The sequence below is a fragment of the Fundulus heteroclitus genome, chromosome 6 (assembly GCF_011125445.2).
Source record: "Fundulus heteroclitus isolate FHET01 chromosome 6, MU-UCD_Fhet_4.1, whole genome shotgun sequence".
NCBI lineage: Eukaryota > Metazoa > Chordata > Actinopteri > Cyprinodontiformes > Fundulidae > Fundulus > Fundulus heteroclitus.
Genome location: NC_046366.1, coordinates 18,928,005 through 18,945,180, shown reverse-complemented (window position 1 = coordinate 18,945,180; position 17,176 = coordinate 18,928,005). Strand labels below are relative to the sequence as shown.

The 17,176-nt window shown below is 39.0% G+C and overlaps 1 protein-coding gene across 2 annotated transcripts; it reads left to right on the top strand.

The window, feature by feature from the left end:
• The first annotated feature begins 786 nt into the window (after window positions 1–786).
• On the top strand, window positions 787–16,515 carry mylk4a (myosin light chain kinase family, member 4a). 2 transcript variants are annotated; one of them, XM_021323081.2, is made up of 15 exons: window positions 787–1,612; window positions 5,298–5,435; window positions 5,779–5,875; window positions 6,861–7,302; window positions 7,786–8,051; window positions 9,549–9,654; window positions 10,168–10,261; window positions 10,597–10,706; window positions 10,896–11,037; window positions 12,906–12,976; window positions 13,076–13,204; window positions 13,278–13,430; window positions 13,503–13,581; window positions 14,022–14,076; window positions 14,233–16,515. In XM_021323081.2, the coding sequence occupies exons 1-14, from the start codon at window positions 1,082–1,084 to the stop codon at window positions 14,073–14,075; spliced, it is 2,412 nt and encodes an 803-aa protein (XP_021178756.2). In that variant the 5' UTR covers window positions 787–1,081; the 3' UTR covers window position 14,076; window positions 14,233–16,515. The 2 variants fall into 2 exon arrangements, with proteins under 2 accessions (XP_021178756.2, XP_012731139.2); XM_012875685.3 differs by lacking the exon at window positions 5,298–5,435 and having other exon boundaries at window positions 788–1,612.
• Window positions 16,516–17,176: the final 661 nt, after the last annotated feature.

The window sequence follows — 17,176 nt, the reverse complement described above, 5'->3', positions numbered from 1 at the left end:
TCAGAATCGTTACAATCTCCCGAAGCATCCTGTTTCATTCTGTTTGCCATGGGTTCGTGGGAACATACGGAGAAAAGGGGAGTTTTCACAAACCAAATGCCCATGTCTGTTTATGCCGATGACATTAGCGTTGTCTGGATAAATCATGGATGGCCTATTTTGATCTATATGGGACATGGATTACGATTATATTACACAAGCTCAGTTAAAATTGACCCCTTACTCTCCTGAGCGAGGTTATCAGAGGATGTTTTTGTCACAGAGTGAGCACAGCATAAATCATCTGTGTCACCCGTCTCTTCTTTCAGCCCGAAGGCGACAGGTCCTACTGTAGGTCAGGATTCCTCTCGTTTCCCTTGACAGTGGGTAGATATTAGAGGCAATCCAGAGATAAGGAGGGAATATAAATTACAGCATTGCTCACACACTTGACATGCAGTGTGTCCCTACAGAAAACCTGTCGCTGCTGTTCAGGTCTAACATCACAAACAGTTGTCTTTTTTTCTTTTTTTGCAGAAAAGTGAAACTGTTTAGATCTATCAGCAGTTCACCTGACTGAGGTAGGGGGGGGGGGGGATCACTAAGCATTTACTTGTTCAGCACAACAAGTACTGTGTACACTGATCATTTTGTCACCTACCCAAGCAAGTGCACAGAGGTGGGGTTAGCACTTAAAGCCTCTCAAATGTCTCATAACCCAACCACTGCCAAGCCCCCTCCCTCAAAACTTGAAGCCTGCTGACGTAGGCTGACTATTTGCATTTAGGCCCCCCCCCAAACTCATTCTATCCTTAATACCATATCAAGAGGAGAAGGGCAGAGGGGTGACTTTTTATTTACCTGATTGAGATATCTTTTAGTTAAAAATCTTTTTTTGTTTGTTTGTTTGTTGTTTTATAGGTTGCTAGTTATTGTACCTGGAATATTTTGGGGATTTCTTCTAGTTTTTCTCCCCCCCCCCTTTTGCTGTGGAACTGGCAGCAATTTTACCGAAAGTATTTTTATCTGTTTCAAGGACCTTGCTTAAACGATTGTTCTACCAAGTCGATGTGTTGAGGTGACTTTTGTATCACGGGAAGCCATGAGTTCCTTGGTCATGAAAGCAGTGGGAGACTCCGGTAATGCAGGGTTCGACATCATCCAAAACCGCATTGAATCCCTCAGCGGCAAGATGGACAAGCTCATCAACATTCAAGAAAAAGTCCTCAGTCGACTGGATGGGATGTCTCAAGAAATCGATGACATTGAACAGGATATGGAGCAGATCAAGGTGGACAAAGAGGAGATCCATCTTTCCCCGAGAATGGTGAACCAGACCCAGGTGATGGGACGGGAGGTGCGGGAGATCTGCCAAGAGATGAGCACCATCATGTCGGTCGTCAACCAGCGGTCTGAGCAGCAGGCTCAGAAGCTGGAGGGGATGGAGAAGCTGGTCCTTAGCATGCAGCAGGTGATCAGCTTTATCGGCGAGACGGTGAAGCGCTCGAAGGTGATGGAGATGATGTTCAAAGGTCCAGCAACTCGAAAGGCCTCCAGGCATAAAGACAGTAAAGGGAAGCAAGCAGCTAAAAGGAAGGCCTCCCCAGAGACGATAACAAAGAGGCCTGAAAAGGTGGGCAAACCTAAATGGATGTTTAATGTAGCTCATTGCTGTGTATCGTCACATTCTGGGCAACTTCAGTCTTTGTAAAGTCTGAAGTAAGCCTATAAGGGTTTTTTTATGTTTCAAGGGGTGCGATCTGCTCATTTGTGTATTTTGCTCGAGGATTCGTCGCCGTATTGGACGCAGAACATTGCTTAAAGCTCTGTTTAAAGTTATGTGTCGGTAGCGTGTGTTTTTCTGTAGTAAAGCAAGTGAAAATAATCTCAGCACTAGAAATTACCAGCTGTGTTGTTGCTCATTAATGGATTGCCTTTTGTGTGTCTTTCCCCCGTGTATAATAAGCTGGGGTAAACAGGTCGCCTCTGGGCTGTTACATGTAACAACTTCCAAGATATATTCAAAGGGAAATGAATATAGTTTATTAACCCCCAACTTATTTCCTACTGCACATTGAATATGATACATGTATAAAGTCCTTATTTAACTCAGGTTTATTGCTGCTAGCTCCCTCCCTGTGCTCTGTGCAGTGTGGCTTCCTTTGCATGAGGCACAGAGGGGGGCAGCCTGAATGAGGAGTAAGTCCAAGTATGAAGCCTGGATAGAAATAAATACGAGTAGCCTGGTTTGCACATTTTTTTTTTTATTGGGACAGTTGTTTTTTTTTTTAACCCCCCTCAGCTTACCATGCGTCAACAATTCATATTGATTCAGATTTCTCAGCTTCTCTCTTTTGGTCATCGGTTTCTCTCACCACTCAGATTTCTTTGTACATGTTGTTCTTGCACTCTTAGTCTTAGCCCTCCATCTTGTCCTAACCAACACTGCAAAACGGCTACAACTGAGTTAGAAAATAGCTATACCAGTGCCTGGAAAATGTGTTGACTATCCGCCGTGCACGCCAGCCTTGATCGAACAGTGATGCCACGGTTGAAAGAAACCAAAACCAAAAATTAAAACTAAAATGTGGAAGACAGTTTTGCACGTATGTGGCAAGAAAACCAACATGACCTCTCCCTGAACACGCTATCCTCATGGTAAGATACATAGGTGGCATCATAATGTTTTGGGGACAGGGAAGCTGGGCAGAGTTGATGGGAGGATAGATGGCGATAAATGCAGGGCAATGTTTGGAGAAAACTCGTAAGGAGCCTCAACAGATTGGTTTGGTGGTTCACCTTCAGAGCTACAATAAACTTGTTCATGTCAAGGCGTATGAATCTGTGCTTACAGGTCCAACTTGACCGAGACTGAGTAGTTTTGCAAAGAATCTGCAAAAACCTCAGTTTCTAGACATGTGACGCGAGTTGAGACAAACCCCACTGCACTCTCAGCAAAAAGGGGTTCTCCAACATAGAAACTGGTGGTCTGTGCTGTACTACTGAGGTTGCACCTAAAGTGCCTTACAAAGCTAACCACACATCCAGTACCTGTCAAATTCTTAAAGACTCCACACAAACCATCTGGAGTCCGGACCCACAAATCTAACATACAGTATCTGATGTCTATGCCAAGAGATTGCTTGCAGTCTACAGTTTTGTGGAGATACGTAAGCATGGTAAACATTTTCATAAAAAAAAAGAAACTCTACACCCTTTAAGCTAAAACATCTTCCCATGGCACTGAAGTTACATCCAGAGCTGACTTCAGCTTTCTGTCTTTATAATTAGGCGGCCTGTGATTACTCTATTAAAAGGTCACTAAGTGCTACCTGGCAGCAGCTGAGACTCAGAGACTAGCGTGCGGCTATCGCTGATATAGCTGCAGAGGTTTCTTTTGAGTAAAGACAGAAAAGCAGAAGCAGTAAAAAAAAGTTATGTAGTTTTTTGTGGAACATTTTAAGACCGCTAACTGATCTGAATGATTGGTCTGTGTTTAAATGAATTTCCATTGCCGTCAGAGCGCTTCTCTGGGGGCATGCTCGATCTTCTCGGCCAGAGGTGTGAAATATTTGACATTTATTCCGTGTTGCTTTGGTCTCCGCACACACTCTCTTATCTTCCATTTCTGTAGCCCACAACTGTCTCTAGGTAAGCACGAATGCAAGAAACATACCCCTCTTCTCTGTTTACCTCACTACATTGGAAATCAAATATAGGACACCTCAAGTTTAAGACAAGTTGTTCCATCCTAACCTGATCTCAAGACTGTTTAATATTGTCAATTCAGCTGGGAGTTTTTGGAGAACAACCTGCAGTCGCTTGTAATATTTTCCACACAGGGTCGGCATCACATTCCACTGCTGAGTGCGACAAGCGATAAGCTATAAATTCACTGTCCTGCTGCTACCTATCCATCAGCCATGAGTAAGCAGAGGCTTGCCATCATGTAAGCCAGTGTGTGCATGCTGACGTCCAATAACTGTGGCAGCTAGTCAGGGCTGTCCTTTGCATTTTTCCTACGTGCTCCCATGTGTTCCAACGTCTTTTATTGAAAGTCTGACTTCATATTTCTGCGAATTTCAGCACTTTATGTGAACTTTCATTTACTATTTAAAACAGTCTGTTAGTTTTTGTTATTTACCTATACAGTTACCTTCATTTTATTGGATTCTACAGTGCTGGATAAACATTATATATACAGATTTCTTTCTGCATTTTTGTCACGTTTCAGATCAAACAAATTTTGAAATTAGACAATGATATCCTGAATAAATACAAATCGCAGTTTGCAAATGACAACTTCATTTAATAGAAGAAAACAAAACAAAAAAACAACTGCAACCTACCAGGTGAAAATGTAATGGCCCTCTAAACTTAACTGGTTGCACCACCCTTGGTGGCAGCAGCTGCCATGACACGTTTGTGATAACTGGCAGTGAGTCTTCCTGTAGAGGAATTTTGGCCCGCTCTTCTTTCCAGGATTATAATAATTCAGCCTCACTGAAGGATTTTTAAGCATTATGCTACAACATCTCAGTAGGATTTAAGAAACCTTAATTTTTTTCAATTTATTCTTTATTTTTAAGTCATTCACAGGTGGACTTGAGGGTGTGTTTTGGGTTCTGGATCATTGTCTTGCTGCATAACACACACGTATATAGGTTTATAATACCAAACGGAAGGCAAGGACATTCTCCTTCAGGCACTGAGGAGAATTTGCAGCTCTATCAATTTACAAAGTGGCCAAATCAGCAAAGCAGCCCCAAACCATCACACTCACCTTTTTAATTTTAATTTTGCCCTGCCTCTTTGTTATTGCGTGACCATTAATCAAGGCAAGCGAGGCCTGCACTGCTGTAGATGTTGTTCTGGTTTCTTTTGTGACCTCTTGGATGAGTCGGCGTTAGGCTCTTAGAGTGATTTTGATAGACCGATCAATCACTTCTGGGAAGGTTTGCCACTCAGGGATGGCTTTGTAACCATTTCTTGTTTGTTTTTCTATTTCTTTAGATTGGGACTTGATATAATACTTTTGAGAATTGTTATACCCACTTCATGTTGACATATAGGGAATTTCTTCATTGTACAAGTCTAAGGTTGTATTTGTTTGATATTAAGTTTAGTTTGATGATCTGAAATATTTAAGCATGACAAATAATAATAAAAAAACTGTGGGAACAAATACTTTTTCACAACCCACTAGCTTCATTTAAATCTGCCTTTTCTATTTCTAACTATACAAAAAATAATAATGCCCCCCTTTTGTGTATATTGCTATAACCCTACCAAGCATTTCCATCTTGTCTTTTTACTAGAAAACTACTTCTAACAAAGCCAATAAAGGGAAGCAAGAGATAACTCCTGCATGTCCGCCCAGTTCTCTGCCGCCCTATCACAAGATAAAGCTCCGCGGACCAAAGCATTTCCTCGCATCACGTAAATGTGGAAACGTTGTAGGTTTTTTGTGCTTTCAAACTGTACACACACTAGAACTTGTTTCATTTTTTTTTGTTTTCGTCTATACGCTTTTGCAATTGTGGCTACATGGTGTATTGTTCTTCATGTTATGAGGCATGTAACCAAAATATCTGCATATTGTTGTTTTGATGTTTTTTAAAAAAGCAACAAAAAAAAGTATAAAAAAAAAAAGAGAAACAAGCATTTCAGGGCAAACTTGCTTTTTTTGGACATGAATACACCTAACATACAATAAGGGATAAAGTGATAATCATTGACATCGATGATCTGCAGATATTATCCAGGTTACAGGACTTACCATGTACTTTGTTTCCCCAGGTAAAAGATCACAGAGGCAGAGATGGGGCTGATAAGCCATGTTTAAGCCAGAAGGGCCTGAAAGTTCAAAAGAAGATGAAGCCTCCAGATGTTGCAGGTTGTGAGATGAACCAAATATTTATATATTACGAACTATAATGGCTTCTTTCCATGCAGTTTGCAACTTTTCCAGGAGGGAGAACATTCAATTACTTCAAACTCTGAAACAGTGATGTACTCAACGACTGGCTGGTGACCAGAAATGGTTGATTTTCAGCTTTATTAGCCGTGATAATAGACAGTAGATTACTGTATCAACACGTTTCAGGTTGTGTAATGTTACTAAGGGAAGACTGGAAGTTAGTTTTCTTCAGTAACAATCACAGAGTCAGAGGAAGCACAGAGATGTAACAAGTAATTTCAAGTGACGCTGTATGTTCTACACCATGTTGAGACCTGTTTGGTACTCTCTCAGGCTGCAAATAGAGCAGGGCAAGGCAAGTTTAATGGTCTGCACCTTTCAGTAACAAGCCGATTCAAAGGCTTTCTACAGATAACAAGAAGGCCAAACAGAGTGTAGCAAAAGTGATGTGTTTTATCCTTTTGAGCATTCAGCCTTGGCCTGTCACGGTACATTCTGGATTTGGAAATGTTGGCAGTCTTTTTGGAAATCTCAGAGGGTTTACATTCTCTGGGGAGTAGACACAGAGCTTGTTAATTGTTAAAGAAAGATGTGAAAAGGCAGTTTATATGTCAATTACAAAATTGCTAAATTCTGTTTTATTCTTCCTGTTTTAGTCTTCCTCCACACAGAGAGTGACCTCATTTCTGCTCCAAATATGATACAATTACTGATTACTCACAATAGGAAGGTTAAGAAGGAATATTCCTAATGCTGTTCTTATATGTTGATATGTTGTGTCTCTTTAAGCAAAGTCAAAGCATAAAATACAAAAAATCTAGATTGTAAAACCTACCACAAAAATTAGTATCAGTACAATACTAATTAAAAATTATTTTGAACTTATTCATATATAAGAGAGGTGTACATTATATATAGTCGCCTAGAGAATTAATTTGAAATCTGTATGGATTTCTTGTAGATAATATCTCGCCAAAGAAGCAAGCTTTGCTTCTTGAAGAAGTGCAGAAACTGAACCGAGAAAACACAGAAAAGTCAGGTCACTTGTTCCCACCGCTGGATCTGGAGGCCGGGGTGAACTATAAAGAAGAGCAACCGGAGGCTCCCGCTTGCAACCTGGTGGACTATGTGCATGAAGATTCCCCAACCGCTGTGGCTGAGAAACCCGAGGTTACAGATGTTACTGAGGAGCAAGTAGTTGACGAGGAGCCTGAGGACAAAGCTGCATTAACAGAGACAGCTGTGGACGACGCAGTGCAAAAGAAAGCAGAAGAAGAAGAAGAAGATAAGCTTGCAGTTCCCGAGGAACCTCAGAAGGAGGATATTTCTGCTGCTGAAGGAGAAATAGAAGTCCCAGAGGTGCCAGCTTCCAACGAAGATAAAAAAGAAGAGATTGCTACCAGGTATGATATTTCAATTTGACTACAGATGTAGCAATCAGTATGTTTACATGTGATTATTTCAAAACAAGATGTTAGATTTTGGTGAATTTTCTGCAAGAACAAGACATTTATCACTTGAATGTTCTCTTTTGATTTTTTTTGTGATAAGAATTCAAATTGATCAGATATCTCTTGCTATTTTGTTTTTCCTCTAATAGTTTATAATGACCCTAATATCATGGATGAAAGTTTGAATTAATAATAAAAAAAACCTTTTGTTTGCAACATCTTAAATTCGCAGTTAACCATGACCTGCCATATAAACTCTACAGATATGTCTCCATTCAAATTTGTGCTGTAAAGGCCATGCTGGGTCGTTTGAGTTTTTTGTGCTTGTTTTATGTTAAGACAAAACTGCACCTAAATTTCAGTATCTAAAGCTACAGGACATGCATTGAGACAAAACCTAACAACCCCACAAACCCCATCGTCTTTTATCCACAGCGACGACCACACAGACACGATTCCATGCGCAGAGACTGAGAAGGACCAGATGACCGTGGCACAAGAGGACAAGGAGGAGGAAAGGGAAGAGCAGCAGAAAGAGGACGAGGAGGATGATCAAGGGTCACAGCATGAAGACTGGGCTATGTTTAAGGCGGATGGGGTTGAAATCCAGTTAAACCTTAAAGAAAAGCTGGAGAAGGAAAGACAGGAAAATGCTGATGGAAAAAAGCCTGAAGATGATCATGCCGAGCGCTTCTTCATCGGTGAGTCACACCCTTCGTCATTAAGGCAGGGCAACGCCAGTGAAGCGTGATGCTACTGGAAAATGACACATTTCCAAATGTAGCTCATTTTCTAATGTTATGACCAGTAAAATTTGAAGTTGTTTCACTCAGGATGTTGTAATTGAAATGGGGGAGCATCTCACATGACATCTAGAAAAGGATCTGAATTCATCTGAAACCACAATTTCAGCCTGGTCAGATCAGAAAAAACTTTCATAAAGACAACAGATCCCCCCTTTAAATTTCTGTATGTACAGGGCTTTTGGGGTGTACTTGATTTGATAAAATCGGTGGTGCTTAGTTATGGATGCTTTAGGTTTAATTGAAACAATTTCAAAACAAAAGGACACATTCTTTATATGCAAGATTTATATGATTTTATACTTAATTTATTTATATATTTACAATCATGTTACGTCACTGTCTGGTGTGGCAGTCTACTTGCAACGAAAAATTGTGCCTTTCGAGGAAGTGTAACCAGCTCTTGAAGCGGATGCAGACTGTCACGCTGAAGGTGATGTTGCCTGTTTTGACATTGAAGATTTATGTAAAAAAGGAACATCTACCTAAAATATAGTAAAACAAACCACCCAGAGAGTTAGGTGGAGCTCAGGTGAAAAGGTATTGCACGATGACAAAGATGTGATTCTCACATTAATGAAATAATGGAAAGAAACAAAAATGATTGGGAGCATTAGAGAGAGAGAGACTATTAGACAGACTTATACTTTATTATTGACCTCTGAGAAAAATGCAAAGTGCTATTTCAGACTTTATGTAACTGTTGATAGCTTTACAAAACGAACAGATTAAAAATAATTTACAACCAAATAAGAGGAAAGAGCTTCCACACAAAAACATTTAGACATGCATCTGTAAAGGTTCAGGAAGCAAATATCACTGAAGGTTTATAGTAAGTGTCTAGGATTTATTATGCATATATGCCCGTCCCTAATACATAATAGTAGCATTATCTTCTCTTCTCTTCTCTTTTATTTTTAATATTTTATTAATATGTATTAAAATGTATTACTTCGTGAGCATGTGGTTATTATTATCATTATTATTTATTTGTTAAAAAATTCAGAGGATGTGTATGCAAAAATGAATCCCCAGCATGCTTAATCTGGATTCGACAACACAATGAAGCTCAGAGAGAAGCAGGGTCTTGAACTTGAGACTTGAACTCAAGCAAACTGCTTTTCTGACCTCTGGGCTTAATGCACGGGGCGCCAGAATGACCAACTGAACTGCCCCTTGACCCACTCCTCTTTAATACACAGACAACAACCATATCGGTAATTGATATTTATTACAACATGCTAGTACATGGTATGCCAATACAACCATGGATGCATGTGCACTCGTAAAAGGCCAACAGCAGCTGATTATTAGAGAGACAAGGATGTTAACGGCTTATTTATAACTGGTGAAAACAGATAGTATCTTTACTCTTGTATCCCCATCCTTCTTTAGACACCACCCCTCCTCCGGCAGCTCCTTTTAATCATCGCATTGTGTCTGCTAAGCCCAACCAGATCCGAACCTTTTACACGATCAACTGGCAAGAGGTTCTGGGCGGGTGAGTGCTTTTCCTCTTTTCCTGCTTATCGAAAAGTTAAAAGCAAAAACTCACATTGCTCATTTGCTGATCAAAAATCACGAATAAGATGTTGGCAATTCCCCACTATGGCCTGATTGTGTAATTGTCCTCCCCTCCCTCCCCCTTTTCTTTTCCTTTCCTCAATGGTTCATAACTTCAGAGTCACGGCAGTTATTTTTACACCAAGACCGGCTGGTATGTGAAACTGGATCCGCAGTGCCAGCTGGTAGCTAATCACTAAGTGTTAATCCGGGTCTTCAAAGAAGAGACGCAGGCCGGCTTAGGTTGAATAAAATAACAGACCAGTCGTGGTACTTTCCAGAAGGAGGGATCACTTCTTGATTTCTCATGGGAAAGATGCGCTACACTGTCGCCGTCTTATCATTAACTGATTCTTTTCTGCAGTGGTGCATACATTGCACGCCACAGAGCAGCTGACTGTCTGCGCAGGAGCAGGAAGCCCATTGTTCTCTCTCCCTGTCTCTTCCGTAGGGGGCGTTTCGGTCAGGTGCACAAATGTGTTGAGAACTCCTCAGGCCTCACTTTGGCAGCGAAGGTCATTAAAGCTCGAAGCCAGAAAGAAAAGGTACGACACCTGAGACACATTGCCATGACGCTGAACTGGTCTATTTTTACTCCTACCATGAGAACTTAGCCACTTGCGATATATATAAAAAAAACCCGGGGGCCCGTTAGAGTTTTTTAGTGCTTACTAGAATGTTGTTAGGCCACTCCTGGAACAGACGCAAAGGGAATACATCTCACCGAGGTGAGAAATAGCTGACCTAGACCAGTAGATGCACAGTCTCCATTCACAGAGAACAGCTGAGAGCTCTCATTTTGTGTGCTTGTCTGTCCATGTCCCCGTGGCCGTGTCTTCTCATTTGCCTCTGCATCTTTCTGTGCCTGTGTTTTTGCTAGGACGTGGTGAAGAATGAGATCCAGGTCATGAATAATCTGGACCATGCCAACCTGATCCAGCTCTATGCAGCTTATGAGTCAAGGAATGACATCATCCTTGTGCTTGAATAGTATGAACAGTTTTTTTTTTAATTCCCACTACATAAGTCTAATATGTATAAATTAAGAGCATGAACTAGCTCAGTATTTTAATTCCTGAAATGATTTTATTTTTGTATTGGTGTTTTTGTTTTAATACCTACACATTTTGTTGTATATGTAATTGTTTTCTTATTTTTTGTATTTGTCTCTAACATCAGTGTTGGTGGAGGGGAGCTGTTTGACAGGATTATTGATGAAAACTACACTTTAATGGAGCTGGATGCTGTGGTGTTCATCAGGCAGATCTGTGATGGCCTTCAGTACATGCACAAAATGTCCATACTGCATCTGGACTTAAAGGTAACGCAGATAAATACACATCCAAGCATAACACTGGTCTGGTTGAACTGTGACATCAGAATGTAGAGTATCCGAAAAAAAAATATACACTCTTAAATTGAAAGAGCACAAACTGTGGAAGGAATAATATTAATGACATTACCAAATTCTGCCAATTCTCACACTTGTGAAACTGTCAAGACATTTAGTCGCTTGTGGCTTTGAAAGAAAATTGTGTGTTGTGCAAAACCATACCACAAAAAAAAAAAAAAATTGTCTCCCTCAAAGTTTGTCTCTAAAAAAGGGTCTTTGGAATGCAGTTTATAATTTTATTAAAATTTCTAAAAACATAACAGAACCAATAAAGAACATAAGATATCAACAGGGATGGAGGCTATGGACCTTTCAGAATTTCTTCAAAATATTGATATTTATTGAAATAATGATACAAGTGAAAATAAATAGAATTTAAATATGTATGAGACTTTTTGGGCTGTATGTGGCAGACCATAGTATTTGCACCTGCACCACAGACAGAGTGGACAGCAACACTGGCGCCCCACAGGGAGCTGTTCTCTCCCCCTTCCTCTTCACCGTTTACACCACGGACCTCCACTTTTGGACAGAGATCTGCCACCTTCAAAAGTTTTCTGAAGTCTCTGCCACAGTTAGATGTATCAGCAAGGGTGAGGATGAGTACAGGGCTGATGTGGTCAACTTTGTCACACGGGGGGGAGCAGCTCAACTTGGCACAGACAAAGGAACAAGGCACCGGTACCTTTGTGTCCATCCAGAGGGACAGTGTGGATGTTGTGCAGGACCACAGATACCTGGGAGAACACTGATAATAAACTGCACTGGGCAAAGAACACTGACTCCCTCTAGAGGAAGAGCCAGAGTCGTCTTTATTGTCTGAAATTCCTGGGGTCATGCAACATCTGCTGGGGTCTGTGGTGGCTAGTGTCATCCATTGCCGTGGATACTAGGGCAGAAGGCTGAGGGTGACGGATGCCAACTGACTCAAACTCATCCGTAAGACCAATGACGTGGTGGGAGTCGAACTGGATCCACTGAGGTGGGTGCTGCCAAAGCTGCACTCCATCTTGGACAATGTCTCCCACCCACCCTGTGACACACTGGACAAACACAAGAACACAAATCAAGTGATAGCGAAAAGAACGTCTTACCAAAGGTCCTACCAGAATATTGTGCAAGCTGCATCATGATGTGGGACTGCTTTCTGATTTTCTGTTTTGATCTTAATTATTATATATAAAAAATTATGATAGATTAATCAAAAGTTGGCTTGTTTTCCAGAGTCAGACAAGGTTTATGGGGACTCACAGTCTAAATATAAATATTGTTTTAGCTAGTCAGTGACAGGTCGTTATAGATAATATTAAAAGGTTTTCAATTCAATTCAGTTTATCTATACAGCTCTAGCTCACAACACGTCATTCTAAGGCACTTTACAAAGTCAATTCTATCAAATCAGGCAGACATATTATTTGTTTTATCTAAGGAGACCCAACTGGTTGCATTGAGTCACTGATTGCTGCATTCATTCCCCCTGAGGTGAATGCTCCAATGCTGCCTCACTTACTGAGGATGAAGCAATAATACTAGCTACACATACCAGAAACCTTCTAGGATAACTTTGGGAGACACTTTCATTGTTGCTGTAGGATTGCGCAACCAACACTTTATCTGAATTTATAAAATAAGTATGTAATTTATTTACTTTTATTTCAGATGATGTTTAAAATCTGATGCTTCGTTAATAATACTAATCGGTATTGTAGTTGTTGAAAAACATTTCCAGTAGTCTTCATTATTTAATTTACTGAGAATAATTGAAAGGTCGTGTTTCATGTTTCTGATCTTTCCAGCCAGAAAACATTTTGTGTGTGAGCAGAGTGACCAACAAGATTAAGATCATTGATTTTGGCCTCGCAAGGATGTAAGTTTGGCATTCTGATTCTCATCTATTGATTGCTTCACTGTTATTTTAAAAACGTCAAATTTCCCCGGCTTGAGCAACAATCACCTCCTGTTTCAGATACAAACCACAGGACAAATTAAAGGTGAATTTTGGAACTCCAGAGTTTCTAGCCCCTGAGGTCATCAACTACGACTTTGTGTCGTTCAACACAGACATGTGGAGCCTCGGTGTCATCACTTACATGCTGTGGGTAAACACACAAATTCACGCGCAGCTGTGCTCGAATCCCTGCTAAAAAGCCCTTCTCTTCAAATGCCAGCCTGAGCGGTCTGTGTCCCTTCCTTGGCGATGATGACAATCAGACTCTGAACAACATTTTGGCTTGTCAGTGGAACTTTGACGAGCAGGAGTTTGGCGATACATCAGAGGAAGCCAAAGACTTTATCACTAGACTCCTTGTTGTAAATAAAACGTAAGTGCGTTGTGTCTCTGTATGATCTGAGCTTTTTCAAATCTAATGAAGATAAAACATGTTTCTCATCAGCTGGAGGATGGGGGCTTGTGAGGCCTTGAGGCATCCTTGGTTGTCCGACCCTGTTCTTCATCATCATCTGTATACAAAGGTAGATGAACAAGACTGAAAAACTATTTTTGGCTCCTCGTAGTGAATTATCCTTCATTTTCAGAGCTAAGTGGAATTCTGAATCAGAAGTGGAGGTTTTGTCATTTAGGTGTAAATATTTACTTACATTATATCATAGTACATACTGTAGCAGGCAAGGAAACAAGATTTTAAACAGTGGAAGTTACACACACACATATATAAATCTATATACATACACATATGTATGTATGTATATATATATATATATATATATATATATATATATATATATACACACATACATACATACATACATACATACATACATACATACATACATACATATGTATGTATATATATTTACATAAATATATGGCTTCGATAAGAAGCGATTGTCTTTTGACTTCACCTAATATATGTAAAATAAATGTTTACACAATGTTCTGCATTTTTTGACAGAAAACTATGTGCAGATCACGGCGATCATCATGTGTGCCCTTGATTGATATTTAAGGTAATGGGGAGCATGTCCATCCATCCATCCATCCATCCATCCATCCATCCATCCATCCATCCATCCATCCATCCATGGAATCATTTTTATATTTTTATTTTGAGAAACGACATTTTTAGACCTCCTGTAAAAAGCCTTTTCGATGCCTCTTTGCAGACCTGGACACCAACGAGATGGCTTCTGCTGTGGCAACTTGGACCAACCCTCTTTGTCTATGAATATCTCCCAGACTCCTCAACATCCAATTTAAGAACCTGAGATTTTGACTGATATTCTGGTTACCCCACAAATGTTCTGCTGTCATGTGATCCCTATGTTCTAACAATGTGCATAATACTCTCACCTGGCTTAGTTTATTCTAATTTGTTGCCAGTTTGTAAAGCCATGCATTATCCTTTTTTTTAGTTTTCAAATATCTATTTTTTGGAAATGCTCCTGTTATTCAGCTTTTGCGGAATTCATAATGTTTATTTGCTTCTAAAACTTTATGTCATGGATCTGCCATTGAGTTGTACTTTATTAGTTTTATTATTTTCTGTCTCTGAGAATAAAAAAAAACCCGGTGCTACGAGTATATGAGAAATCCTTATGTATCTAATACTTGAGGCTGATTTGTGTGCCATCTTTGCTTTCCTTAGAATTGGACGTTTGGCTTTAGGCATCACTCTCAAACATTGCTTCCTTTCGTTTATAGCTAACTAAAAAGGATGTGTTGTGGAGCTTTCTTTGTTCCTTGCAAAAGACTTAGACATGCTAAGAAAAGGTCTTCTGCTGTTATTGCATAGAAGCAAATAACTATTTTAACTAAGTCCTCAATATTTCTCAAGACTCTGAATAATGCATCTAAAACAAACAATTTTTTATTGCTGTAGCATAATCTCACTTTGCAATTGTTAGGAAAATCTTGCATTAGTAAAACTACATTAATTATGTGAACACAAAAACCTATATGTGGAAATGGTTGTTTTTATCAAAGTCCACTCATAATTATTGGCCAGGCTCGCAATTTATAAGGAATACATGTAACTGAAGGACTTATGTATACGTTACACTTCAGTTACATTTACATTTCTAAATGTATTTATTTTTTAAGTTGATCAGTGAAAGCAATTTTAATAAGCAGTGTACCACATCCTGTTTCCTGTGGCATGGATATGACGTGACACAGTGAAGGCCATTTCTTGCAGCTGCTCATCAAAATGGGAAAGACAGAAGCACATACCGTTGAAGTAAGGCAGATGTGTGTTTATCACGTTGAATGTTTTAGAAAATTCCAACCTTTAGTTTGAGAACATTTGTTCAGTGGGGGAAAAGATTTACTATTAATAAAAGGTTTCAGCACAGTCATTGGTAGATGCAACAATTCAAAGAAATCAAATGCATCTACTGCATTTCTTAAGTTTCTACCAAACATTTTCCAGTTGGGTGATAGAAGACTGTTGAGGAACTTTTTTAAATAAGTAATTGCTGATTTCATGTGCCCCAAACAATATAATGCGACATGGGGTCCCTTTTTTCTGAGCCAAAATTCAAAATGGACAAGTGAGCATTCCATTATAATAAAGTCAGAACATGGTGATAGAAAAACCCAAATAGTTTACTGTGTGATTATGCTAAAGCATTAAAAGATGAATTTTAGTTCAAGGTTATTAACAAATGTGGAATGTGCTGTGTGTGAAAGTAACCTGCGGCAATTAACTTATCTAATACATACATAGGCTATTCCTTTTAGTCAGTGTGTAAATGATTTAGAATAAAGTAATTAATTGATGTAGGCCCACTGTTAATGTTGTGAATATTGCGAAATTGAAAGTTTTTATGTCTGCTGTTAGAATATATAGTAACTGCACTTTATAATGTTATTTATTCAAACAAAGATAATTCACTAATCTAGTTTGGTGGGCAGATTGTATGGTCGAGTCTCTTCATGTCTTCCGCGTCTGTTTTCAGAACATATATTTAACTTAAGAAAGGTTAAAAGTATGTTCAGATACACAGTTTATGTCTTACCAACCAAAAATAGTTGTTTAGTTTGTGTTGCATATATTTGTGTAAGCCCATTTCAAAGCTAAAATGTGACCCACACCATTGTAATTTCTTTTTTTTTTTTTTTTTTTACTTTTACTTTTTTTACAGTTCTGTAGATTTTAGCTGTCATGTCGCTTGAGTCTTTCTGGTTGCTCAGATGCTTTTGTAGACTCTTTTTATGCATAAAAAACCTTTAGATTTCCTTCTGTGAAGGTTTGCAAACTAAAAAAGAATCCACTGCCTAACCAGACAGCCATTATGTAGTTTTAGTTTAGCTTAATGATGAATATTTTGTTGACTGACAAAATGCTATGAGCTTGTAAATTGAAGTTGTGTTCACTGAGTGTTAACAAATTCAGCATGTAATTGTAAAGTGTGCACATTTGATTAAACAAACCACTTTAAACAGTTTTTTTGTGCTTCTTATATTTTCTGAAGAATGGCATTATATAATGTAATATAGATATTACTTAATCTATATTACATATTTGGACAATATATCACAATATATCACAACTTCACCTAACCTGACGTCTAAAAGGAAAACAAGTTATACTGAGCAAGTTTCCCAATAATTATAGACAGTCTTTGACTGTGCACCATCTGTCCTCGGATTGGAGCAGAACTGACTGCTAAAGCCGAATAAAGTGACATGAAAACAGATTTAAAAACCAGTGTGACTTGAAAAAAATAAACTGAATGTGTGGGCTGGTGATGATGTTGGGAAAATGTATATATGGAGGGACAAAGTTATTTATGTATATTAAGCAAGATGTGTAAAACCTAAATTTACTATTTTCTTTTTACATTAAGCCTGTTTTATTCTTTAAAAGACTAGACAATCTTATTCTGAAAAGGAAAGGGGCACAGGGTTAGTTGTTGCAGACTTTCTTGTGAGTACCAAAAGATTTGTGGTATTCCTTGGACAGAAGTACCACAAAAGCAAACTGTTCCACCCAAAGATAAAGTTAAACACTTTTATTCACGCACATTAAAATGATTATGGTAAAGAAATGTACTTGCAGTTTAATGTATGACCCATGCCTATAAATTAGTCTTATGCATTGCCCAT